General features: G+C 40.2%; 1 protein-coding gene across 1 annotated transcript in view; it reads left to right on the top strand.

Annotated features, from left to right (window-relative positions):
• Positions 1 to 200: 200 nt before the first annotated feature.
• The window catches only part of AACS (acetoacetyl-CoA synthetase), a gene marked incomplete at its 5' end in the record, with an annotated part of 42940 nt that continues 16262 nt past the window's right edge, over positions 201 to 26878 (top strand). The window contains 8 exons of the mRNA XM_082491758.1: positions 201 to 318; positions 3572 to 3675; positions 7883 to 8003; positions 10935 to 11048; positions 19814 to 19911; positions 23731 to 23845; positions 24405 to 24486; positions 25153 to 25300. Of these exons, the coding sequence (XP_082347884.1) occupies positions 201 to 318; positions 3572 to 3675; positions 7883 to 8003; positions 10935 to 11048; positions 19814 to 19911; positions 23731 to 23845; positions 24405 to 24486; positions 25153 to 25300 (900 nt within the window). The remainder of the gene's footprint in view (positions 319 to 3571; positions 3676 to 7882; positions 8004 to 10934; positions 11049 to 19813; positions 19912 to 23730; positions 23846 to 24404; positions 24487 to 25152; positions 25301 to 26878) is intronic.

Below are 26878 nucleotides of genomic sequence, written 5' to 3'. Positions count from 1 at the left end.
GCCGCACTCTTTTCTCTGCAGCGGAAGGTTACGGAGCGGTGCGTCCGGTCGGACTCGGCGGCCCTTAAAGGGCTGCGCGCGGAGGAGGGGCCCCGCAGTCGGGGCTGAGGGGCCGCGGCAGTTGAGTGTCGGTTCGGCGCCTCGCGGCAGGGACGGGTGCTCGCCTCGCTCGCTCGTTTCTCGCCGCTGCCGCCATCATCATGTCCCAGGAGCCCGAGATCATGGAGTCACAGGTGATGTGGGAGCCCGACACGAAGCGCAACACCCACATGGACCGGTTCCGCGCCGCCGTGGCTAGCAGCTGCGGGCTCCGCCTGGGTGAGCGCCGGGCGGGGGCGGGCGGGCCCTCGGGCTCGGGGTCGTGCTCTGGTTGTGGGGGGCCGGCGGGGCTCTGCTTCCCCGGGGCTGGCCTTACCGCGTCCGTCCGTTTGCCCCCACCTCAGAGAGGTTCCCCCGGGGTACTCTGACACCCTCCGGGGCCTGAGGGGACCGAGCGGTGCGGGCGCTGAGCGCGATGCTCTGCCTGTGCCTCACGCAGAGGCCTCCGGCGCAGCATCTCGCGTAGCGTGAAGGTACACTCTGCTGGGAAATGCAAACAGCCTTGTCTGTTACTGGTGGTGCTGCTGCTGGATGTCAGCCCAGGCAGCCTCGGCACTGGTACCTGCTGTGCGCTCCTGCCTGCTCCTGGGCACGGCCGAGGTCCGGCTGGCGGGGGGGGCTCCAGGGGAGGGTAGTGGTACCGAGGTGACTTAGTGTTTTAAGGGGGTGTAGGAAGGAGGAATCGCTGCCATCATGGCTGTGAGGTTAAGTTAAGCCTCAATACGGTGCTTTAACAGCGTTTGTGTGTGAGATTTGAGTTAAGGCTATGCTTGCAATCTCATCTTTGATTTTGGAGAGTATGTCTTTGGAACTTTTAAGTATGCTGGGAAGTAAAAGGTGATGCATAAGTTAGTTTGCTGGTGGAAGCTAAGGTTTTTTGCTCTGCAGTGGCCTAAACTCTTAAACTTCAAGCTTGGCTTCATGCTCATTCAGAAATACCTGTATGGCTGTGAAGAGATGTGCAGTCCTTTGACTTTAGAAACAACCTGTCAAGTCTGAGTTTAGCCCAGCTTTGGGTAGGGGGTTGGACCTCCTGAGGTCTTTCAACCGAGACTGTTCTGGTTTTGACTGCTAGCTGTATGTGGTGTCTGTGGGATATCGGGAGTCAGTGGTGCTGGCTCTGTGGGCTTGTACACATCACGAACCAGGTGGACTTCAGTGCACATGGTGGGTCAGACCCTTCAGTTCTGACTAGCTTGTTCTATGCTGTTTGTTCTCCCTAAGTATTTGGTGACCAGGTTGCTTGTGTAGCTTTCCTGTAATCATTTGTCTGGGGGGTGGAGGGACTAGTTTTCGCAAGTGGCCAGACAAATTTCAGTCCAGTATAAATGTCTTTGGTATAAGCAGGGACATTTTGGAGTCGTAGCAATGTATCTAGTGCTTCTGGCAGTTCATGTCTGGAAAACAATTGTGCATCTTGATTGGGATCTTAATATGTGGGCAAGCCAGGCCACTAGTTTGACTGCTGGGGTGGGTTTCCCATTTGAACACAAATTTGTAGTGCCCAACTCTCCTGCTACATAGGAAGCAAGTTACTATAGGATTTTAGCTAAGTCCTAAGGAGAAATGTCATGTAACTGGTATTCATATGATCAAGATTGAATACAGTTTCAGGTAGGCTGCCCACGGTTATGGCTGTAACAACTAGAACTCTTTTCACCCTATTTTGAAGTGGCTATCTCCCATTAAAAGTAGATTCCTGTGCATATATAGAAACCTTTGTCAGTTTCCATTAGATTTGACCTGATGTTCACTGGTCTGTGTGCTCTTCAACAACTAAGAATGGATTCTTTATGTAACGTCAAGATGTGGACTGCCTGAGGAGAGCTAAGGGCAATGTAATCCTTTAAACAGCATGGTTCTGTCCAATCCCGAAAGTAGAGTGGTGAGATGCAATGTTTAATTGCTGAATTAAATTGCCTATGCCCTGAAGGACTTGTATACTAAAGCTCATCTGGGGACAAACTGTGAGTATAGGACAGAATGAACTCTTCATATTGTAAGATACCAAATTAGTGGTGACTTGTAGCTTTTTGCATTTTTCAAATGATTCAGAGTGTGTGGTACAAGTGGTTTTTGAAGGAGGAGATGGAAGCTTGAACTTTCCTTTGGTAAAGTTGTATCTCCACACTGGCTGATGTGCAGTGTACAGAATAGTGAAGAGTAACTTGGGTGGAGTGTTAAAAAGGGTATGTCGGAGGCTGAGATTGAGGCAATATGTAGGTAAAAGTTGAGTTACAGAGAAGAGTCTTTGCCTTTGCTTCTACTATGTCAGTAATACCTAGAGGGCAATCTCGGATGGAAAAGATTGAGAGGAAGATGTGGAAGGGACAGACTGGGTGGGGAACCAGCTGTAGTGGTGAAGTGTGAGTAACTGTGTAGAGATGGTTTTGAATGTTTTTCTCTTATAAAGCTGGAAGATGTCTTCCTTGTATGAAGAGGATGCAAAGATGACTTCTGAAGCAATCAGATGGGTAACAGGATGACAAACCAAAGATAACTGGAGGAAATTACTTCAAGTATTTAGCTGAAAGCATCGAATAGGAAGGACAGTTGGCAGAGCAGGAAACTTACTACTGTCACTGGTGGCAGATATTCATATTTAATTTGGCTTTTGGCACAGCTTCAGACAGCATGGATGTGACTTGGGAATGTCACTTTTAAGCTGGTGATGAGAAATCAGCTTCAGTTAGTCATACCTAAGACTTTAACACATTGCATTTCAGTATTTAGTTTGAATTGTGTTTTTTTGGTCTGTGTTCCTTGGGTTACTTCATCTGTCTCACAATCATGTAAGATTTAAACTGCTCATTTCCATGTTTTTAATGCCAGGTCATGATTTTAATAGCTAGCTAGTAAACATTTTGTTTCACTTCATGTTGTTTTAGCATGAAAAGGTAAGCTATAATCTGTTAGATCCCTTAATTTATTGTGGAATAATGCATGCTTCCTTTATAATGGTGCTGGTGATATTACAGCTAGATAACAAGTGCATTTAATCTCCATGTTACTGTGCTATCGGAGGTCTTTGGTCCCAGACTAGAACCATACAGCAAATGTCTCCTGTCAGGAAGTCTTGTTTATCTTTTGCTGTGTGAAAGCATTGTGTTGATGATATAACAGGGAATGGAAGTGTCAGCAAGCAGGACTCTATCTTCAGTTTCACTGCTGGTTTGAGGTGGGGGGAGAAGATGGTGCACAGTTATTAGCAAAGGTCCCTATCTGTGGAGGCAAATGGCTTGTAACACAGTCAGGTGAAATGATGCCGTCTGTTCAGGTGTTAAGTAGACTATTCCTGTTGATGCCATAGTCGCTTGCCTTGAGCAAAGGAGTGATCTACTCTGTGCGATCAGTTTTATCTTACTGGGTGTTTTAGCCATAAAATTTTCTTCATCTGGGATATCCCTAATTGTAGTTCATCTAAATTCCTGTAATTCTCTGCATAACGCTAACAGATATCTATTACTTCTAGCCAACTACGATGACTTATACCAGTGGTCAGTGGAATCCTACTCAGACTTCTGGGCAGAATTCTGGAAGTACAGTAACATTGTATGTTCTCGCCTGTATGATGAGGTAAGTCATTATTTTAAACAGTCAAGTGCAACACAAAGGGGATATAAACCAGTTTTACAATCAATCTTTTGACCTGTTCCTGGAACCTTTAAAGCAAGTGATACAAAGATTCTGTCAAGTGTATAGTCCTGAACTTCCTTGTGTGGTGGATGGTGGTGTTATGTTGCTGGCACGCTTTAAGACAGTGAAATCCTCAAGTTCTATTGTCCTAAACAGTTCTTCTGTAGTGTCCTTGTGGTCATGTGCTTTCACATGTTAGGAGTCCTGACTGCCTGTGAGGAGTCTACTAATATACTGCCTTCTGCTCTTCAGCTTTAGGATTATGCTGTTAGAATATAATATTGATTTTGTAAATGCTGGCATGCGGTCAAGTTCATGTTTATGTTCCCTGAGTCAGCTTACCTGATAAGCGCACCTGTCCCATTCCAGTTCTGTAGAACTAGTTATGGAAGTGTCTGCAATCAGATGTAGACTTGAAGTATCTCTGAGGGAACGGTAGTGGCTGAACACAATCACAGGTGGAATACCAGACCATGCCACAGTATTGCTTTGAGATAAAGGTGACTTCGAAGCTCTTGCAAATGGAGGGCGAAGCTGGAGCCCTTGTACAGTCCTGGTGTAGGATACCAACATCAGTCTGCATTTTTACATCTGAGGAAGATGATGGACTAATTACTTCAAAAGCTTTATGTGGAGGAACCTTCCTGGGACTTAGCTCAGAGAGGACTGGACTCATATCTTAATCCCTGGAGGCCATCTGTTCCAAGAACACCTGGAGTACCAGCAGTTCTTCAGAGAGAACTGGTAAGTTTCTTTTGTCTTTTCCTGTCTTACAAATTTCGATATTGCATGCTGTGATAGATGAAGTGGTTCCTCCTCCCATGAAACTGCACGCTCAGGTGTCTTAATGCAACCAACCATTTCAAAGAGTGAATTCGGCAAGAATCTAAGAACTGGCCTGCTTTTTGAAGTATGTAGTCTGAAGACTGTAAACACTTAATCTGTGTTTTTTTTCTAGAGATGGTAGTTCAAAATCCGACCAGGTTGTATTTGGATACTATTTAATTTTCTCTGTATTCTGTGTTGCTAGCAAGGCTGTCTTTCTAAATTTCCACATGAAAGTAAATTGTCCTGAGCAAGCAGTTCAGAAGAGCTATTTTCTATCCTTGTGTCTGTACAGAGCAAGCTGGACTGTAAGGCTTCTTGTTCTCTTGCCTTACAGGACTGGTACTCCTGAAAGTCTGTCCCTGAAAGTCTGATTCCTGAAAGCCTGACACAACCGATGGCTGTTGGGGAACTGAAGCAAGCAATGGTGGCCTGAAAATGGATGTTTTCTGAGGATAAGAAGCAAGAAGACAGGGATGTCTAGGAAGGCTTTAACTAGACTACTTGTGAGCTTCTAGCCTGTTGCATTGCATGTTCTACAGTGGTCTTGCTGTGATGCGAGATCTTAAAATGTGAGAGGCAGAGCCAGCTGATCAACAAGCACTGCAGAAGAAGATACTCGACTCATTCTTTTTGGACACTGCTGTTTGCCTCTTAACTTTCCCTCAGTGTAGTGTCAGCTTCAAGGCTTGACTCCAGCTTTGCTGAGCCCCAGACCTGGCTTACTGTTAGTCCTTATCATTGGTGCAATTCTGTTGTATGTCAGGAGGAAAGGCTGGTCACAGTAACTGAGCTGTTCTGTGGTAGCTAAACAGCTGAAAAGTTTGAAGTGTCTTACAACTTGATCCCTGCTGCTTGTTTGAAGTAACCATTATGCTTTGAGGAAAATAAATTTTTTCATGAACCAGAGTTGACTCCTTTGTTCCCAGCCAGTGTCTACTTTCACAGGTCATTCTAAGAAAAACAAAAAACTTATGTTTACAGGCAGGAAATATTTTACTTAAGTATTTGATGTAGACATGCTCGTGTCACTCTATAGCAATTGATATCCATGTCACTTCTGAGAAGAATAAAGGTACTTGCAGTATAGGAAGCTAGCCTGGCATGGCAGCACTGGCATTGTTATGTCAAGTTACAAGTAGCTGTTGATTTTTAAATGAGGAATGTAGTCTAAACTTCTTGCTCCTTTTGCTACAAGAAGCACCTGACAGCTGTTCCTGTGGATGGGCTGCACTGAGCATTCTGATAGTATCTGCTCGCCAGCTTTTCATGAGGCATGCTTTTTTGCTCTTCAGGTCATACAGAACATCCTGTGTAGCACAATAAGGCAAGGACTGTGTCTTACAGTAACAGTGAGATTAATTCTCAAAGGTATAGTCTCTGCTTAGGGTAGGCAGAATCTCTGAGGCACGATAACAATGTATAGCACAACTAGCAAACCGTTTCAGGGAGGTGGAAATACAGTAGAGGTGTGAACAGAGGATACTGCTAATGTGATGCTTATTCATAGCTACTGAAGCTTGGGAAGTGGTCACTGATTAGCTGCTGTGAAGAGCAATTGCAGAACAGAGCTGGTAGCATGGGAGTACAGATACTTGGCATGTTCACCTAATGGCACAAATTGGCCTTGTATGCCTCAGTGCTGCTGTGAGTAGGAGTAAAGCTGCACTCATTTAATGACGACTGCAATCAGCAGTACTGTAGACTGCACTTCTTTCCCTTTCCTGTAGACTTGCTGAGCGTTTGTTGGGACTGTATGAAGTGAAAGGCTTGTTGCAGAGCTCTGCGTTTTTACAGGCTTGCTGGAACTGGGATCTAGCTGGGATCTTCCACTAAATAATTAGTAGGCCTGGAGTTTTTGTTGCTTGCTGAGAACTTGCCTCTAAGGGTGGGATCAGGTTATTCATGTAACAAAGTACTACGACCAAAGAGATTAGGCTTGACTAGAAGTCAGGTGTTACTGGAGTAGAAAATAATGGAGCATCAAGCATGTGAGTCTGGCACCTTAGCTAGTGCAGCTCTTTGAAGGTGTATTCCTCTTCAGGAAGAAATAGGGTTATATTAGATCCTGTCCTGGAACATGTTGAAAACACTCTTCTTGCTTTTCTTCAAGCTAAGGAAGTCAGTAATGAGTCAGTTTTAAGAGTGGCTTCTAATTACTTCAGTAATATATGCTGATATAAAGTATTTCTGCTGTCTAAGTTGATAAATTTAAGTTTTAATTTAAAGATTACAAAATACATGTGCTGCTGGGCAGTTGAATCTTTAAGCAGTGGGGCATTTTGGAAGGAATTTACATACCCTCGTGGCTCAAGCTAAGGGGCTTTTTACCTATCAGTTATTAAAGGTATAGCCTTGACTGTGACTTATCAAGGAGTGATTTAATATTTTGAGGCTTGATTAGTTCAAAATGGGGGAAGTTGTTTCAGCTGAACATATTTTTGTGACTTCTTTTCACTGCACTTTTCAATTCTTAGTATGTCTTGGTCCTAACTGAAGAATTACTTAATATGGGTTTATTATATTCTTGGACCTTCTTTTTAGAAAACAGCAGATTGAGGATGGTAGGAATGTGTACTCTCAGAGTTTGTAATAGAATATTTGTTAGTTGTAGAGGTTAGTAGCGGTACTTCTGCACTCTGAATGAAGCTGTGGAGTACTTAAATGTTTACTGCAATTTAATCCTAAAAAGTGGAGAATTGGAATAAACAGCTTGAACTCTATAGTTACATTTTAACTATACATTCACTTACTTAGTCTAGAGTTAATTTGAATTACTGTTGTTGAAGTTCCTGATGTTGGTCTCTGTATGTTGTGACTCGTGCTGGGGAAGAATGGGTACTCACACCTTCCTATGCTTTAATTTATTTTTTTTTTAAGAGGGACGCTGGAGCGTAGGGCCTGGTAGAGAGCTGCAATATGCTGTAGCTCAGTCCCTGCTCAGGATGTTCCCAGAGGCAAAACCCCAGCACGAACTGCGGTTTGTGTCTATCTTGTGGTCTGGATGTAGCCATAGTGGTTTCCTTCACTTTTGTGTTTAAGGCTGGTCCCAAGGTAGAACTGTTGGCAAGGAACTCTTTCTTAGTTTTGTTGAAATGATGTTTTTGCCTGTGACAGTTGAAAAGCAATTAATCTTTCCAGGCCTGTAATTACAGGATCTACTGTCTGTTTGCCATCTGTAAGCTGGGAGAAATGATTCTTGCCTAATAGAGTGTATAAAGAGCTCAGAATTAATTAGCTGATTTCTGTACAATACTCTGAAAAAGAGATTGTATTACAGTTTTCCAGGAATGTTTTTTTTCTTTTTTTTTTTTTTTTTCAGGTGGTTGATACATCCAAAAGTATTGCAGATGTCCCGGAATGGTTTAAAGGTAGCCGTCTGAACTATGCAGAAAATCTTCTGAAGCACAAGGACAATGACAAGATTGCACTGTATGCAGCAAGTAAGAAAGAATTAATGGCTTGTATTTATAGTTCACAGGACTAGGCCTTAAAACAGCTCTGCTTTTTATGAAGCCTTGAAATAAACTGGTTTGGGTGAGGAGAAGAGAGGAACGTAAAGTCAGTAACTCTGTAGCCTCTATGATACAGCTCTGCAAGAACCAGCAAAACATGCTCTGGGAGTATAGATAGTTCTGAAAAGTCTTTGGCAAACTAAATGAAGTTTTCTTAGAATGTGCTTAACTGTGTCAAGGTAGTGGAGATCGTGCTGTGTTTAGCGTCACTCAATATTTGAGCTGTTACTTCACATTTGTCAAACACTTGCTTAATACTTGCCTTCAGTAAGTATTTTGGTGCTGTTGCTTGATACTGTTCTTCCCACCCTCTTCCTACCCTTTTTATCTTAGGAATACTAAGGGTTACATGGGGTGTAGGCAGGAATAACTCTGCTTTTGACAATACAGAAAAGAAGGACAGTTACATGCATGGAAGACTTGGAATTTCACTTTTCTGGAACACTAAAGCTCAGTCTTAATTTTTTTTTTTACACTGGAGAAGACAAGTTAGTAAAATCTGGGTATACTCAAAATGAGGATGGTAATGTTAAGACAATATCCCTATATCTGCTGACTTTGGTAACTTTAAAAAATTATTCTAATCTCTGTTGAAAGGGATTAGCTTCTGTGCAGGTGTGTGAGTGCTTCCTTAGGGAGTTGTGTTCTGAGCTTCCCTTTTGCTGGACCTAATCCTTATCATAAGCCTGACCAAGCGGTGATACTTCTTAATAGCTTAACAATAAACAATGCAGTCTTACAGTTCATTAACAGAGAAAATTATGCAGAACTATGGATTGATCATGTAGGTGTTAAAAGTCTTAGTTTCTGACTTCTGATGTGTGGAGATCAGTTTTTGAATTACGTATGTATTGCTGTTGTTCTGATAGCTGTTTAAAAACAGAGACAACAGGATTGTCTTCTGTAAGCTTATTGCTCAAGAAGAAATACTTACCACTTGCATTTTACTGCTTAGAGATATTGAAAGAAACCTCTCTGATCATGTATATATAAAATCAACTACCAGTTCAGAGAAAATGGGAAAATCTGCGACCCGGTTCTGGTGTAGTAAGAATCGATCTGGTGAAGTCTGATAGAAATGAGGCTTGTAACGGAATGCTGGCTTCAAAGTGATGAACTCATCACTTTCAAATTTTGAGATCATTAGAAAAGCTTCTTATGTATTATTTAATGGAGAAGAAAAATCAATGCAGTTAAGTACATCTTGTGCAACAATTCAAAGCCAAATACTGATTAGTAAGTCAACTCTATGTAGAACTGATGTGATTGATTCGTTAATGTTAAAAGCTAAACATGCAACTTGAAGAAAAAGTGAAGTTAAATACTTTCAGTTCAAATTATTGAAGGAATTATTATTGACTTAGTGAATTACTTGGTTTGACATGTGATTACATTGTCCCTGTAGATCTTCCTTCTTGGTAGGAAGTCATGGGGTGTACCAGAGTCTCGCTGCTGTCTTGCGTTATCACAGGTGATGATACCACCAGGAGCAAAATTATTTTCCAGCTGAATACTGTATCAGTCCTGGAGTGAACATACTTCTCTGCGGTGAACAGGCTTCCACCTGCATTTCTTTTCGTGACCTTCTGCTGTATTTAATCTTCTTACGATCTCTTAAGTCAGAGTATTTTTTGTTAACCCCTCACTGCTAGGTCAGCAGTGTGCAGGGAACCTGTCAGATTCGTGTGTTTGCTGGGGGTGATTCTGTGGGAGCAATGTGGATGTAATAGAGCATAGGAATGTAAATCTAACTTTCCTAAACAATTTTACTTTTCACTGGCTTCCACTGTGAATCTTTTTATATGTGACTCCCGTCTCCTGGGGGCTTTAGTCATGGACCAAGATCAGATCCCCATTTTCTGTTGTTCTGTGGGAATGCGGAATCTGTCAGCACTCCCTGCTCAGTTTATGAACTACATGTTACACTGACTTCTGTGTTTCCCATCAAGCCTGCTCTTTTGCTCCATTTAGGTCTAAATTCACTGGGATATAAGCCTTAAGAAGCCAAAAGAGTAAAAATACTGTTCCCCGCTTAAGGAAATCAATCTGATGGCAGCTGTTCTGCAAGGACCTCCTGTACCAGGGCATGCAGTACATTTTTGTTGCAACACCCTTGGCATATGTCTTTTCATAAGAAGTGCTGGATACTGGAACCAGGACAGGCCAAATGGTTCGCAGGATTCACATTGAGGAAGTACAGGAAGGGACCTTTAAGATGACAAACTTTGCCTTTCATAACATTTTGATCTGTTCATTTTGTTTCACGAGTGATTTATTAATAGCTTATGTAACATCTGACATTCAGTACAAAAATGAAAACACCCTGCAGATCTCTTGAGAGGAATGGAGTCCAGTTCAGTTTATTTGCTTTGTGGTATATTGGCAAATACAGGTGTTTAAAAAACATATTGAAAGTCAGACCTTAGTTAACTACGTGCATGATTTCCTAGTCAACAGTCACTTGCCATAATAAAACCTAAAGTTGGCACCTTGCTGCTGATTCCTAGACCTAATAAGAAAACTGAGCAAAAAGGGAAAATAAGGTGGTTCTTTCTGTGTTAGAAAGTAGCCTCACTGAGTGCAATCTATTTATCATGAATGCTCTCTGAGAACACACCTTTTGCCAGTGAATAATTTGCACTTTTACAGATGTGTGTTCTTGTCTTTAAAAATGTCCTGGTGCCTGCTGAATGAATCCTACCGATTAATACTTGATTTCCATTAAAAAGCATAATTATTAGTGGAAACTTCTAAGATTGCTTTGTATTTTTTTTCTTCCAGAATTAGTTGTTTGTACTAGACTGTATTTATGTTGCAATGTATAATTTCTGATTGGTTGTTTTAATCTTCTTTCCTCAGAGGAAGGCAAAGAAGAAATCTTAAAAGTTACTTTTGAAGAACTGAGACAAGCTGTAGCTTTGTATGCTGCAGCCATGAGGAAGATGGGAGTAAAGGTTGGAGACAGAGTTGTGGGTGAGTAACTCTTTTTAAAAGGACAAGAGGTGAAATTTTCTTGAAATATGCAAGTGAGTAGTCAAGGTTATAGAAACATGAATATGAAATACTATTTCACAGAAGCATTCTAAAGAAAAGGCTCTTATGCTGCTATATTTACATTTGTACAAAATATGCTTCTAGAGGGAAGGAACCTGGATTAGCTTGCAAGTTCTCTAGCACTGGAGGGGGAAGGAAAATACCTCATTCATAGCTTCACTAAGGTCTGCTTCATAAGCACTCTGTGGAAGTGATGGAGACTTTGTGTCTAGCTGAGCCTTGACTCGCAAAGTCTGGCAGATTCACGTGTGGGCAGCCTTGGAAATTATGGTCCCAGGTTGGTCTTTCTGGTGCCAGCTGGCAGTTACTGACCCTACAGACCCAGGTAATGTGGTGCCCCGTGAATTGCAGTTCTCGAGGAATGGACTTGTACTACCTTCTGTCACCAGTGCTTTCCGGAGTAGAGTCTTCTGGAATGGTGGTAGCGAGCAGCTGGTGAGCAGTAACTTTTCAAGTCATACCAATGCAGAGCTTAGTAGTTAGAACCCTGTGATCCTTTCAGTAACTCACAAATATTTCTAGAGTAATATTGCCTGTCATAAGACCGTCATGCGTTTTTTTCTATATAAAGCTTTTTGTCTTCTGAAAGACTTGCACAGTATACAGTCCAGGCATAGAAAGGAGTTGTTGGACTCAGTCCATTTATTTCTAAATTGTGTTTGATCTTCCAGCTGAGCCGCTTCATCTCTGTACTTTGTGTGCTCTGTAACATATACTCTTGCATCATAATGACAAAAATAAAGTCAAAACTGCAATATCCTTGGAGCTCCTTGACTCCTACCTGTAGTTCTGCTGATGTGCATATCCATCTTACTATTGGAATCATGTGTTCTTTGAGCAATACTTGGCCATTATCCTAAGTATGTGTAAATTCTTATATGATGCAAAGCCAAGTGATGCAAACCCAAAGTGATGAAACTATTTGGTTTGTTTTCTGCACGTTACAAACCAGAAATCAAACCCATGTCTTCAGAAACAGAAGGGTGTGCATTACTGTTTATTAAATCCACAAATATGATCTGGAATGTAAAATATACTCAAGAGCTCATATTTTGTGCATATGTTATGAGTATTCTACAGAACTGGTAACTGAACATTTAATTATCACAGCTGGTTAGAGCTAAATCCTTAATTGGGTATGAACCATCCAGAAAAGCCAGGAAGGTTTGTCTGAATAAAGAGTAACTTAAGATGCTTTAATTTTGTTTCCATTTTCAATCTTATCACTGTCATATTCATATCTGACAACTCGTTAAGCAGCAACAGGCTCTGTCTGAAACCAAACTAATGAACAGGAAAGCTTACACTCTATAAAGTTTGAGTATTTAGAACTTCAGTGTAGTGTTTCTTACTACATGTCCTCTGTCTGAATCAAATAAAACCAACTTTTAACATTAGTTGGTTGTGTGTATTTTAGAAAGTTGCTCCAAAGAAATTGGCAAAACAACATCTAATTATGCATATAACTGGAAACTCAGACATCATGGAGCCAATCAAAGTCCTAGTCAGGTTTTTGTTGACCCCTTTTAATGCTTTCTGTAAATGTTGTTTGTTTTTGTGAAACACACCAAATGCACTGTTTTTTGACTCCTGCAGTGAAATTTCTCCTGATGTGTACAAAACAAATTCAAATGTTCTGTTTTGTAGACTTCTTGTGCAGACTAGAATACACTATTCCTTATTGTTTTATAAGTAAGTGGGAAAAAAGTTCTAACAGGGTTCAAACCAGTTCTGTGTGTATTGCTGGTTATGCTAAATTGAAGGATTAAATTTCATGCATAAGTGGCAAAAGGGAAGCTTTGTACCACTTTTAGACGTGGGAAAGTGATAGACAATGCAGAAGAGTAATTACTGGATATGTTTTCCTATTTTGTGTGAAAGAAAGCTGTGTGTAAACATACTATATTGGGGAGGACTGTAGCTATAAACTTGTGAGTAGCACCAGTTGTAGCTTTGGTGTGTTCCTGTGAGTAGAAACCTGCTCTTTGCCACCCTAATTCTCAGGTTAAAGTCAATTTTTTAGACTTTGCATATTGATGTCTGATGCTAAATGAGAGGATTTTAATCTCTGGGAAGAAAATAGTTTGCCTAGAGTAACAGATGTCATATAGATGCTAAGGTATGATCAGGTACAGTCACATTTCGTGGGAACACTGATTTTTTTACTAATAAAGTAAGATTAAATAATTTTATCTAGGAGATTGTTTTGTGTTCTAAGGTGTGAATTAAAGTCCTGTTTGCAGCCTGATAAACACTGTTTAACTCCTGGAATCAAACCCAATTAGAAATACTACATTTGGGAAAAGAAGACTAAATACAATGCTGTTTTGTGCTTGTCTTGTGAGCAGTTCTTAAGGTATACTATGCAGGGGAAATGTGCCTTGTAGCTGTAGAAAACATGCTATTGAAATATAGTTGTAGTCAGTGGTGCTAATAGTTAAGTTAATAATGCTTTTATAATTTTAGTAACGGTCCCTTTTAGTTAATGGCAGTATTTTGCTTAGTACAACTGGAGGCTGGCTGACTGAGTCTTGTCTGTTGTTTTGGCAGCTAGCTCACCTCTTTTTTTTTTTTAATTAAAAAGCATAGTTGATACTTCTAAAAAATAAGATTGTATGAATAAAAATGTGGTTTAGGTACAGCTTATTTTTATTTATACAGTTTTTTTATATGCTTGTGCAAGGCAGCATTTCCAAGTTTCTCTTGAAAATTCATTGTTAATGTCAGGGCTTCCTTCCACAGAAAGGGTAGGATTTTAATCGTGCACTTTACCCTGTTCTTGGGAGAGAAAATGTGCATGTTGACTCCAATGGGAAGCCTGGAAGGATTTTTATGATCTCTGAGAGGAGGCACAAATTGCAGTCTCTGGTTATTGGGTGGTGTTACTGTTTTAAAAGCAAACAAAACAAACAAATGAAAAAGGAAACAAATTTAAAATACAGTGGAAAAACACTATCTCTGGAGTTGAGCTCCTGTTGTTTGGCTAAACTGCAGCTCTTTTTTTTTTTTTTTTTTTTTTTTTTTTTTTTTTTTTTTACCCCCCCCTTGGCCTTTTTGTGCATTTCCTGAGCAAAGTGTTTTTTTGTCTGGCAGTTCCAGAGCAGAGACATTTCTGCCCAGTTGCTGTCGGTACCGAGTATCTGTGCTGGGCCCCTTGAGCATTTCAGTTGAGAAAATTAATGAATCCAACCAACCTCTTTGTTTCCCTAAAATCATGGTATGTTTTTGGGCCCAAGTAGAGCTTTTTAAATTATAGAGTCTTCATGTGCTTTTTTTTTTTTTTCCTAGGTAACTTATCACATTCTACTTTTTTTCCACTCTGCCCTCTTAACCTGGCTGGTGGGAGATTCTCTTCCTTATAATTTTCAGTCAGATGAAGCTGTATCAGCTCCCATCAGTTGAGCTATTGTGCATTTCCCCCTCCTTCCCTTCCCCTGGTGCCCCCAGTCCGGGACTTCTGACTCCGACAGATTGCTTTGCCTTGGGCAGCAGCCCATATCTAGGGAGAGCTTCCCTGTGAAAGACATCTGATGGTATTTTTTTTAACAATCCAGCTATTTAGATAGATATGTTCAATTGAGTCTCAACTTCTTTCATATGTTTCTCTCCTATGCCAGAGGATATTGGCAGTTCTTGGAAGAGCTGAAATGTAACATCGCAGTCGGAGGTTGAGGCTGCAGGCTGTTCTCCAAATCCCGAATTGAAATGGGGGGAGAGATGTTAAGTGTTGGGTGGGAAAGCTTGACTCATACACCCACTTGTGGTACCAAAGATCAGGGTCTCCAAAGCTTCACAAAAATCTACTGGGACCTAATTTGTTCCAAAAGCTATAGCAGATGGCAGAAGGAAGGGTGCTTTTTTATGTGGTTTATAGCAGTAATGCAGAGCATGCTTTTACTGCTTCTGAAAAATCAGCTTTTAAATAGAAGAGAGATTTTATGAATTTTATTACAGTTGCCTAGCACCTAGTCAGCCTGTCAGGCTGGGATACCCTTTGTTGTCTCTTCTCTTAAAATAGCTTAAAATCTTACGGAGCATACAGAGTTTTCAGAGTTGGAAGGGACCTCTAGAGATCATCTAGTCCAACTCCCCTGCCAAAGCAGGATTGCCCAGAGCACATTACTCAGGACTGCATCCAGGCGGGTCTTGAAAATCTCCAGAGAAGGGGACTCCACAACCTCCCTGGGCAGCCTGTGCCAGTGCTCTGTCACCCTCACCGTAAAGAAGTTTTTCCATGTATTTGAACGGAACATCTCGAGCTGTTAAAATTATACACAAGACCATTAACATTGTTTTCTTCTTGTGGATTTCATCTCCATGCTTTACTACCTCTAAGAGAAGACTGCTTTAACTTTTCATTATACTTAACATATCCCCTGGGTTGTTCAGTACATTTTATGGTTGCATCATGACAGTAATAGTATGTTAAAATTGGAGTTGGGTGAGTGTGGGTGGACAAGCAGTGATGTCAGCACTTTTTCAGGTTGATTTCATCCCAGTCTTCCCTTTCCATCACTAAGGCGATAGTACTTAATAGTAAATGTAACTGAAGCAGATGTGTGGTGAAACTTAACTCTTCTAAACATGTCTTGCAATACTGTCAGTGATGCTTGAACAGTTGGAAGAAACAGATATGATACCTAATATAAGCTATACAAATCCACATGTGAAGTACTCATGGTCTCCCACTGGCCATCTGTTTGGCAGATAACAATGACTGCAGCAGGAATAAAATAAAGCAGGGACTATCCGTGTTTTTCCATCTCCGGATAGGTTGCTTCTATTATATCCCTGTAGCCAGCTTTGTTCTAGTACAAGTCAGCAGTTAAAAACAAACTAATCTTCCCCATGTGTTCACACAAAAAAATCTTCAACAAAACATCAATGAATTACATTGTTTAAAGCTGGTATTTTATCTATAGTAACTGTATTAGCCCTAGTTGCTTACGTGGGTTTTAAAGCTAGCTTTGTAAGAAGATTAGCGTGTTACTAATAGTCTCAGGCCACCGTAATGTTAGGTAGGATGACCACTTTAAAGTCCTACAGCAGTATAAAATGGTATATTAACAGCAAAAAGAAAAACTGGAAGTCTGGTCTATGAATTCTCTTCTGTTTTAGAGCCGGTATAGATCAATGGTATAAGCCATTGAGAGGATATTTCAGTTGCAGCTCCCTGCTTTCCTTCCTTCTGATGCATTCTTTCAAGTCTTGAACTACATCTTTGGTGCAGGGTACAAGTTTGTAGGGTGTTTTTTCATTCAGATGACTACAAACGTTTGGATGCCTCTGTTTCTGAGTACACATTTATTCTACTTTATGAAGGCATTAGATGCTTTCAGGGAATGTGTTCTCGGCACTCTAAGAAATGAGACTTTTGGCATAGTTTCTAGCGTGATTATACCAGAAATTTTTGGACTACAGTTCTCACCTATTCTGTTGATAAGGTACTGCAGTGTAAATGAGCAAATCCAAATTTAATCTCAGTGTATGCTAGATTAAGTAAATAGCACCTGAGATGAAATGCTGTCCCGAGCAGATCAGGCTGTAAGTGCCTCTTTTTTTTAAAAAAAAAAAAAAACAAAACAAACAAAAAAAAAAAACAAAAAAAACAAACCAACCACACAATAAAAAAACAACAAAAAATAGTGTTTTTTAAGATACCATTTTTCCTGCTTAGAGATTTGTCACAAGTTCACAAGTTTGACGTCAAAGTTTTTATTTCTTTGCTTTTATGGAGATTTTGTACATATGAGTCAGGAGGAGTGCTGCTAAGACCCTTGGTATGTCATACTCTGAGTTCCTAATTGCTGGGTTCCCAGCTTCTGTGGTTTTGAGCCCTCTGTTCAATTGCTTTCTAGTTCACCCAAAGAGGATATGAAGGTCCTCCTCTTTCTAGTAACAGGAGGTAGTTGCCACCTTTCTTACCAGCTTCAAGAAAGGGGTAAGTTAAGACACAGAGAAGTACCTTCTGTAGACTTTAGCCGTGTTGACAAATGCTAGTTTTGTCAAGGAATGTGGAGGCTCTATTCAAATATATGAACAAACATGATGAATATTTAAATTAGCTGTACCATTATTCTTCTCTAGTACAGAGCTTCTGTACATAGGTCACTGTTCTGTGAGCCTTGATGTGAATCCAGCTAAAGAAGTTGGATTTTTCATCCTCTTTGTCAGCATTTCTGTTCACTGAGTTTTAGACACTGATGACCTGTGTCAGCCTACTGCATGCTTTGAGGAATCGGTTGATATCTCAAGGGGCACAGTAAAAATGCAGGGAGATTTACATACATGGCAGTTGCTGTAATTGGTTTGCAGAATCTCTGATGTGAGAAAGAGAAATGATTTTTATTTCTGAGAATCAAGTTTTAATCTCAAAGACTGACAGGTGAAGTAGTTTGCGTCATTTAGAGTTAGGAGCTGTTGAGAGAAGCAATGTGAGTTCTTACATTGCTATGTTTGGAGGATCTCTTTCCAGAACAGAACCACATTTTATTCATAATACCTGGTGTTGGGGATTATGACAAATACGTGAAATTCCCAGTGAGCAGGCTGGCTGCCTGCAATGATCAGGTAATGACACAGAAATGCAGAGTAAGTTGCCTTGTGTGTTTCATACCTCTTGGCAGTTTTGGCTGATATCCTCTGAAACTCAAACATCAACTCAAAGCCAACTGAGAAGTGAAAATAATGATTTAATTGTCTGGCTCACAATAAGCAGAGACTTGTGTTCTTGCCTTGAGGGCTTTTGTAGGAGCTTTGAACAGGAGAACTTGCTTATAATGGAACTGGTGCTTGTAAGCTATGGCAAGGTAATAACTGTTCCAAAGCATGAAGAGACAGCTTTCAGTTTTCATTGCACTCTGGCCCCCTGATAATTTCATCCAAGAAGTGCTTGGTGGAAATATTAGGCATCAATTAAAAAAACAACTGTTTCCATCACACAAAATGACACTTTAGTCTGTTCTGGTTCATACATTTCAAATTATTATTCAGGGAGGAAGACTTCTGTTAAAGAAAAAAATCACTAAAATTTTGGGGTGCTGTACCTTGTATCATAAACCTCGACCCTAAGGGAAAAATAGCAAAGCAAACAATGCCTTTATGGGCTTAAGGTTTTGCTGTGCTTTATGTACTTAAGAACTTCACTAAAAAAAACCACCACAAAAACCTGTAGGCAGTTCTAGGGAGTAATTTATATCTTAACATGGTATGAGGCTTTTATTCACAGTTGTGTTTTTTTCCAGAAATTGTTGGGCTTAAGTCATCATTCAAAGTTGCTACTCCCTAAAGCACAGCAGTTTACAGATTAACTGAAGTGGTCAAGCTAGTTTAAGAAACTGATTTCACTAATTTTTTGAATTGTGAAGAAAAATCTCAGTTCAAATTACTTTGTAAAGCCTACTTTGTAAGAAGTTGGAAAAAGGTAGTGTGTGTGTGTGTTTTTTTTTTTTTTAAGCTGTGTAGACAAACTGGCAAAAATCAAGCTCTGTACCCTCCTACTTGATAAGGTTAATCTAACAGAAATTGCTACTAAGATCTGTGATCTTAGTTCCTGTCCTGAAAAGTACAGCTGTAAATATCTTTCTCTGAAAGGGGCCTAGCCCTAGTGAGTTTTTGCTGTCTGGTAGGTGCTTTTGGAGCACCTGCAACTTGCACTGCAGTCCAAGATCTGTCAGTGCTCACCACTCTTACTAAAGGGGTTGGAAGGCATTTTTAATGTCATTTAAGTTTGCTTTCAAACACTGAATTCTAATTAGATGTCAAAGTACTGCAGTTAGGCCTGTCATGTGCCTTTTTTAAAGTACTTGGACATCTTTTTGGTTGCTTAACGATGATCTGAAACTCCAGATCTTTGATCTACTTTAGGGTAGCTTGTGAAGTTCAGTTGCATGTTTTCATTTGTGGGTTGGATTCTGATCAGTTGAGAGTCAATCTCGGGTACCCAGCACCTTCTGGAGAGTTGCTCAAGTTAAGCCTACTGAAAATTTAACTTTCCTGACATTAATTTCCTTTTGTATGCCTTGATAAACTGAATTATATCTTGAAGTCTTGCTGCAAGCTAATGAGATGAACCTGAAGAGCTACATCTGTGTGGGAGTGTTCCAGGGCTTGTCCCACTGTATTATTCCCTTATCAACCGAGACACTGGTTTTGCTTGTTTGTGTTTAAGATTCTGGCAGTCTCTACCAGAGAATGTTTAGTTTTGTAAAGCTGAATTTCTGCTTTTGAACTGAGTATTTATGATCTTTCCTTGCAGATACTTGTTCCTTCTGTAATGGCTGTTTCTATAGACCTGTTCTATTCCCTTACATGGTGCTGCGTTAGTCTCTATGTACCCTCTTCAGTCCACAAATTTACACTCTCACAGTTCTTTTCAGTGTGTTGCCCTCTTATCCTGAGAGTCTCATTAATTAAGGAGGAACACTTGTAAATTGGGAGTAACCTTGTAGATATAAAAACTGATACAACTATTTTTATAAATGGAGTTATTTTAATTTTTTGTGTAACTGATCTGACCTTGAAGGAGGACATTGTGATTGTGTGGAAGACTTTAAAGGATGCTTCAGCCTAGGATTTTTCAGTTTTTATCTGTTTAAACTGGGTATTGTGTACACTGTATTTACTGTAAGATTTGATATTTTTTTGCTTTTCTTCCATCTCTAACTGCTCAAATTCTGCCATAGGTTACTTACCAAACAGCATTCATGCGGTGGAAGCAATGCTGGCTGCTGCAAGTATTGGTGCTATCTGGAGTTCAACATCACCAGACTTTGGCATTAATGTGAGTAGCCTTATTGCGTGTTCCAGAAAAGCTGTCACTGTGTTTCAGACAAATGTGGAGGTGATAAAGTGGCAGATAGTCAGTTCACTTTAGTCTTACTGCCACCTCCTGGTATGGCCAAGTACTCCAGATTTTTTCTAGCTACCACAAACTGAATGAAAACCCATATTTTCAGTTGTCAGTAATGACTTTCAGCATAGTAATTTGAGTACCTTAAGCTAACTCACTGCTGGGATATTTTCAGGCGGAATCCATAGTCTTGGTGAGCTTTTATTATAGTAAACGTGCAAATGAGCAGCAATGCAACAGAGTTGTCTGGGGCTTGGCCCTTCCGTCCCATAACTTTCCCCATGCTGGTTAGCCACAATCCAGTTTCCTTGTCGAAGTCCCTTCCTCTGTCCCCTGTGTGGGTAAACTGAGCAGCACCCCAGTTGGTCTTTACCAGAAGGCTTTACATTTGCCAACAAGGTAAGGAATTTCAGGCTAATATTGCTAACCTGTTTAACTTTTTAGTGTAGGAATAAATGCTGTGTGTAAAATATGGTAAAAAATACCATGATATCCAAACAGATGTTACAGTGTGTCCTGGAAGCTTTGGGAATACTTTCTGCTTGCTTTGGAAAGTCTTTAGCATGCATTATAAGCAGCAACAGATACAAATCACTTCTAAAATGGAGCGTTGAACCTTTCTTTTATCTAAAATTTTGCATGAAAGTATTTGGAGAATGTGCTGTTTGTGCATTGCAGAACCCAAAATACCAAAAAACTTAGATACGTACCCTCAATCTCAGTGTTTAATCCCAGGAGCTGGTTAAATATATGGAACTGTTATCTCTCGATTAGCACTAGAGGGCAGCAGCATTCCACTTTCTTACACCTGAGGGTGTATCATTGGAAAAAATGATTAAAAAAAAAATCATCACAGCATGTAATGATCAATCTGTTCTACAAATATTTTCTGCTTGCTCAGAAAATGACAGTATGGAGTATTTTCTTTGCAATGTGATTTGATCTCTCATGAGGGGGAAGATTGTTCATTTTGCTTGCATTACAGAGTACTGGTATGTTTTCTGTCCATGTTGATGTGCTGTTATTTTCAGTGCCCTGCTTTATTTAGTTTGTGATAGTTTTTTAATGAAATTTAGCCTTGGAGCAGCAGTGCCATCGATATCACTTATTCTTCTTTGGCTTGGCAGCATGTGTTGGCATGAATTCAAACCTTAAAATCTTGAGGGAGATCAGCAGAGGTCCCCAGGGGTATTGGCTTCACCCTAAGGGAAAGATATTCCTCCTTCTGTGCAGTTGCATTAGTCCTGTTAACATAAATGAAGATTTTTGTTTGTGTTTTGGGAAATAGTGTGGTGTTTTCAACATTTCAAATCCAATTGTGTATATATGTTTTGTGAAGCTTAGAAATGTCACTTCTCAGAACAGCCTACACGTTGCAGGCTCTGAATGCCATACATGCAAAGACTTCACAAGTGTTTGGGAAGTCTGCTGTCAGAGAACCAGTGAGCTCCCTCCCACGCAGAATGCCACTCTTGGCAGCTTTTGCTTAATTTCGCTAGTCCCTGTTGTCCATTTACTTACATTAATAGGAAGTGGTTCTTTGCAGCCTGTGCATAAGGAATTGTTGGATATTTAAGTTTAAAAAGAGGCTCTGCTCTTAGAACTGTGAGAAACCTTCTGTGAGCCCTAACAAAGTTAGTGCAGCTCCATTCATGGGGTCCTGCACAATTCATCAAATAGAACGAGCCGTATCTGGTATACCTGAGCTTTTCATGAAAGCAATTCCTTGCTGAGCCATCTGGTTGGATTAAAGTTCCAGTATAGCAATTACATGTTCCATCTGTTTGTATTCCCTTTGTATCACACCAGGCTGCCCTGTGGGATTTGATCCTGCCAGTGCTAATGAATCCAACTGGGTGTGTTAGCAGGATTAGTAAGACCCTGAGAATTGTAGCCACCTCTGTTTCTGATTCACACTTCTCTTCAGATTTGATTTTTCTGTTAGAGTACCCTTAGTTCTCTCATTGGTCTTCATTTTTAAACATCAGGCCGCATGGATATGGGGTATGTATGCGCTGTGCTCAGCATGAATGTGTATGTGCATGCACACACGCATAGATATGCACATGCTGTGTGTAATTTGGCTGCTTGGTCCATTCTTTGAAAATGGTACAAAGAAGTAAGTATGATAACGTACCTAAGAGCAGGAAATTTTATTTCATACTCTCCTAGAGAGTAACTTCAATGTATTAATTAAATCTACATTTCTGAGTTTGTTAGCTAATGCATTAGGGGCTTCCTGAAAACATCTGCCACAGAAACAGATTCTGGTGATTTTTGTTTAAAAAAAACCTAATTGATAAAATTGGGTGTCAGTGCACTGTCACTGTATCTTCTTATGATGTGAACAAGGAAAAGGAAATGCAACTTTGGGTGATAGGAGGGAAAGCGGTTAAGTGATGTATTCAGCAGAGACAGTTGCACATTTATATTTAGTCATATTTGTGTACCTTACCTGTGCTGTTTGTGAGCTTTCCTAAAAAGATAACATGGAGAAGTTGTCAGGACAGGACCTCTGTACTTTTGCAGTCGGCTTTCTTGCAACCCTGACCAGCCCAGCTCAGAAAGGAGGAATTTGATAGAGCTCAGTTGATTGTGATACTTTTGCATTCATCTTTTGATTTGATAATAATTTCTCTTATTTTGTCTGCAAAGTAGAGAACAAAGCAGGAGAATAAAGAATTCTGGGAAGAATGAGCACATGCCTGAAGTCTGTGTGTGTTTGGTTTTTTTTTTTTTTTTGCAACAAGATTTAGGACGTGGTTCTTGAACAGTTAGCTGACAATTTAATAGTATTGAGTAATCTTGTAGTTATTAATGTTTCAAGTAATGTAGCTAGAGAGGGATGAACATAACTGTGCTGAGAGCTCTTAGTAAAAGGATTTGCTTCTTGCTGTTGAATACAAAAAGATCCATTTTTGGTAAGCTGCTGCATGCAGTGTGCCTGGAAAAAAAAAAAAAAATGCCAGAAGGGTTTTTCTCTCGTGTGATAATAGCTGGTAAATTCCTGAAAACAGTGTGAGCTGGAGGAGACACCTGAAAATTTAGCATTTGAATGTATCCTGCCCCAGAGGTTCTAAAGGAGCTGTGGTAGTTTTTTGTTGGTGGTATGTATGTGTGTGTTTTTGGTATCTAGCTGTTCTGTTAAAAATCAGTGGTACAGTTTCCTTTGTTAATCATAGCGGAACGAAGCTGTGACTTCATGTGAAGTGCCACCTTGCCATATGATATATGCGTCTTCCAGAACACCAGTATTTTTCAATTTTTCCCCCATGCAGAGTACCAGACTGCTGGTACATTGTCAAAGCAGCATTAGGGCAAGTTTACAAGGGCACAGAGAGCACTCGCTGGCAGATGCAGGCGGGAGTCTTGTGGGCCTTCAAGTAAATTTGGTGCCTAACTCCTGCTCCCACTGGTTAGGTGCTTATCCTCTTTAGATGAGTTTGTAAGTCTGATTCTCAAGGGGAATTTTTAACTGCTTCGATAGCTTTGGGAACTTGATCCTTCAGAGAATGATGTTCTGTGATCTGTAGTGATCTTATCTTTGTTATTGTTTGATATATTTGGGGGTCATGGAATAGATTGTTACAAACGTGTTGTACCTGGGTGAGTGAAAGACAGGCAGGCAGTCTTTTAACAACTCTGAATTCCTGTCCTTATTCCTTGCTTGAATTGAGTTTTGCATTTAGCATCCAGTGGGTCTTCCTACTATAGCAATTAATTTTAAATTGTTTTTCTCATTGTCCCTAGGGTGTGCTGGACAGATTTTCCCAAATTCAGCCTAAGCTCATCTTCTCTGTTGAAGCTGTTATATACAATGGCAAAGAACACAACCACTTGGAAAAGCTGCTTAGTGTGGTAAAAGGTATTTCACTGCGTACCATCTTGTCTAGTTATGCTGTAGTTCTGTGAGTGCTCAAAGCCTGCGCTGCCACTAAAAGTGTCCTTCTGACTCCTTGTCACTGTCATTCCTCCTTTGCAGTATCTCTGTGGCCACGTAGAATTGCAGAACTGATTTGAGTAAAAACCAGTTGTTTGTGTAATTTTAAGTCTTTTTTTAGCTTAGGTATATTGTCATAAATTAGTCAGCAGTATAATTGGGGGAACAGGTACTCTGAGACTGTTTTGTTTCTTTTTTTTAAGCCCAAGTGAAGTGCTGCTGAAGACCAATTAAGAGGTATTGCAGCACTAAAGCTTGCAGATTTACACATGCCTTTTTAAAAGGCTGGCAGTATTGAGGAAATGTTGCCTTAGGTAACAATTTAGTCTTCTGGGGGTTTTAACACTTAAAACTATATCCAATACTTGGTGCATCAGAATAATTTCTGTTACTTTATGCTTTACACTGTATGATGCAATCAGACAGAAAAGACCTTCGGTTTATCTACCTGAATGTAGGAATAATTTTTTCTTTCTTCTTCTAGGGCTTCCGGATATAAAAAAAGTGGTGGTGATTCCATACGTCTCATCAAGAGAAACCATAGATATTTCTAATATTCCAAACAGGTAATGGGAGCTTCTGAGCTGTGACTGTCCTAACTAGGGATGGGATGGATTCTGATAGCTATTGAAACTGCCTGACCTCTTGAACATGCAAAAGCTAGATTTAGCCAGATTTCTTAATATGGGTTTGGCTTCATACTGAAAACAGAAGTAGTAGGTGCAAAACACGTGCAGCAATGTACAAAACCACTGTTGGTATAAATGGTTCTCAAATGAAGGCAAAATTCAATAGGATATAGCAGAGAAGAAAGTGGCTTCCAGAAATGAACAATTAATAATTTAAGGAACATTTTTAGAGAAAATTTGTTTTGCTTATTTACTGGTCTGGATTACCTTTTGGAAATGGTTGAGTTCCAGACTTTGTGTTGAAGGTCAGATTGTTCCAGCGTGCTTTGAGCTGTTAAGGCTGGCAGCTGATCATTGGTGCAGATTTAATGGTTTGACTTTGTTGTGTTACATCTCAATATTATACTAATGCTTTATTGTAAAACAGAAAAAGGAAACAAAACAGGTAGCAATTCAGACAAGTAGTAGAACGACTAGGAATAAAAATATGTATAGTTTGAGTATATATTTTATTGTAAAAGAACTATTAGATACAGAGGTAATCTTATATATGGGCTGGGGTAATGCTTTCACTTAATGTTCCTTTATTCTCATCTTATGCAGTGTCTTTTTAGAAGACTTCCTTGCTACTGGGAAAGGAGACCAGGCCCCCCAGCTGGAGTTTGAACAGCTGCCTTTCAGTCATCCTCTCTTTATCATGTATTCATCAGGCACAACAGGGGCACCGAAATGCATGGTTCATTCAGCAGGGGTATGTCTTACTTCCTGGAGCTGCGCTATCTATATTTAACTACCTGGGTTACATTTTTCCTTTAACAGTATCATCTCATAATGCACTTTAAGGAAGAATTGATTGTTGACAGTTTTTCAGTAACTTGCAATTAAACTTTCTATTTGTAAGTGACTGTTGGAAAGCAAATATGGATTAATAAGGGTATCAAATAATTTGGTTGAGAGGTTGGTGTGGAGAGCTTTTGGAGATTTCGGCTATTTCCTGGGAACAGGTGTCTGTCACAAAAGCACTAGAACTGGCCCAACTGATTCTTGTAGAAAAAAGGCCAAAGTACTTGAATTGGGTGCTTGGAATTGATTTTTGGCCTCTGTCAGTTGAGGCCCATAGGGAGCTTACAGTTTTTATTATCTAGAATTTTTTTGACCTTAAACTTTACTCCTTATGTCTGTCAGTTCAGGGCACATGATCCTCATCGATCCTAGTTTAAGGAGGGAAGCCAGAAGGTTAGCATCTCTGGGTGTAGGTTTTGCTTTGTAAATGGAAGCTTTGCTTTAGGCAGTGCCTTGTTGTGACTAAAGATATATGATGTTACTGCCAAAATCATCTGTGCTCCCCTGCTTTCCACTTACTATTCATGTTCTCAGAGTTGTTCTAGGCAACTTATTAAAGGTCAGGAAGAGACTCCAGAAGTCAGAAGTAATGATTAACTCTGCCATTAGTATAGTCCTTAATAAAAGGAAGGGCTTTTTCTTTAGGCAGGCAGAATATGTTGTCTAGCACACTTGTACCAGCTTGTATAAATGAAACTGCACAACTATTAGCCACAGTCTATTGTTTGTTTGCTCTGAAAGTCAGTATGGGCATCTTGCGAGACTGGCTGTAGAGTTGTCTAGGTAGCCTGAGGGCAGGATCACTTTGTTAGGCCCACAGTGTGTAGTTCTTGTCTCTCTGATGGCAAGGACTGGAGGATTTGCCCATAGACAAATCCCATGCTGCCTGTAAACACTCTGCTTATATATTGTCAACAGGAGATTAATACCAGGCAGCACGTGATATAAAATGGTCCCTCTGGGACACAAGTCCTATGTTTGTGAAGAAGAAAGAAGCTGTATTTTGAAGTTTGGCAGCTGTTTTGAAGCTGTGCTGGCTTTAGACTGGTTAAGTACTTGCAAAGATGGATTAGCAAAATTGTGGCAGGTATTTTGTTCAGTAATGTATGATAAACAGTAGGGAGATGAAAAACACATGTAAATCACGCAACAGGACTTTTCTCTGTTGTGAAGTCTTTCTTCCCATGTTACCTGTATGGCTGCTTAGCTTGCCCTTAATCTCATGCCTCTGCTCTGAGTCATCTTTTCAGTTCATACGGACCTACCTTAGAGTTTAAGTACAGACTACTTATCGTTGCTGGGGAGAGAATATGATGGTTTGAGTAGGATATGTGGCTTATAGATGCTAATAGGCAGCTTACTTGAAATTCACAACTCGGTTTATCTAATTCTGCAGTATGTTTCTGGTCTGTTTTCTCTGCACACAGTCTGTTTTCTTGACACACAGTGAAATAACATGTAAATAATAGTGAAGTCAGGTCATAGG

Source organism: Vanellus vanellus, assembly GCF_965231255.1.
Source record: "Vanellus vanellus genome assembly, chromosome: 16".
NCBI classification, from domain to species: domain Eukaryota; kingdom Metazoa; phylum Chordata; class Aves; order Charadriiformes; family Charadriidae; genus Vanellus; species Vanellus vanellus.
Note: the sequence above shows the minus strand (reverse complement) of the source record. Positions and strands in the feature narration are given on the sequence as shown.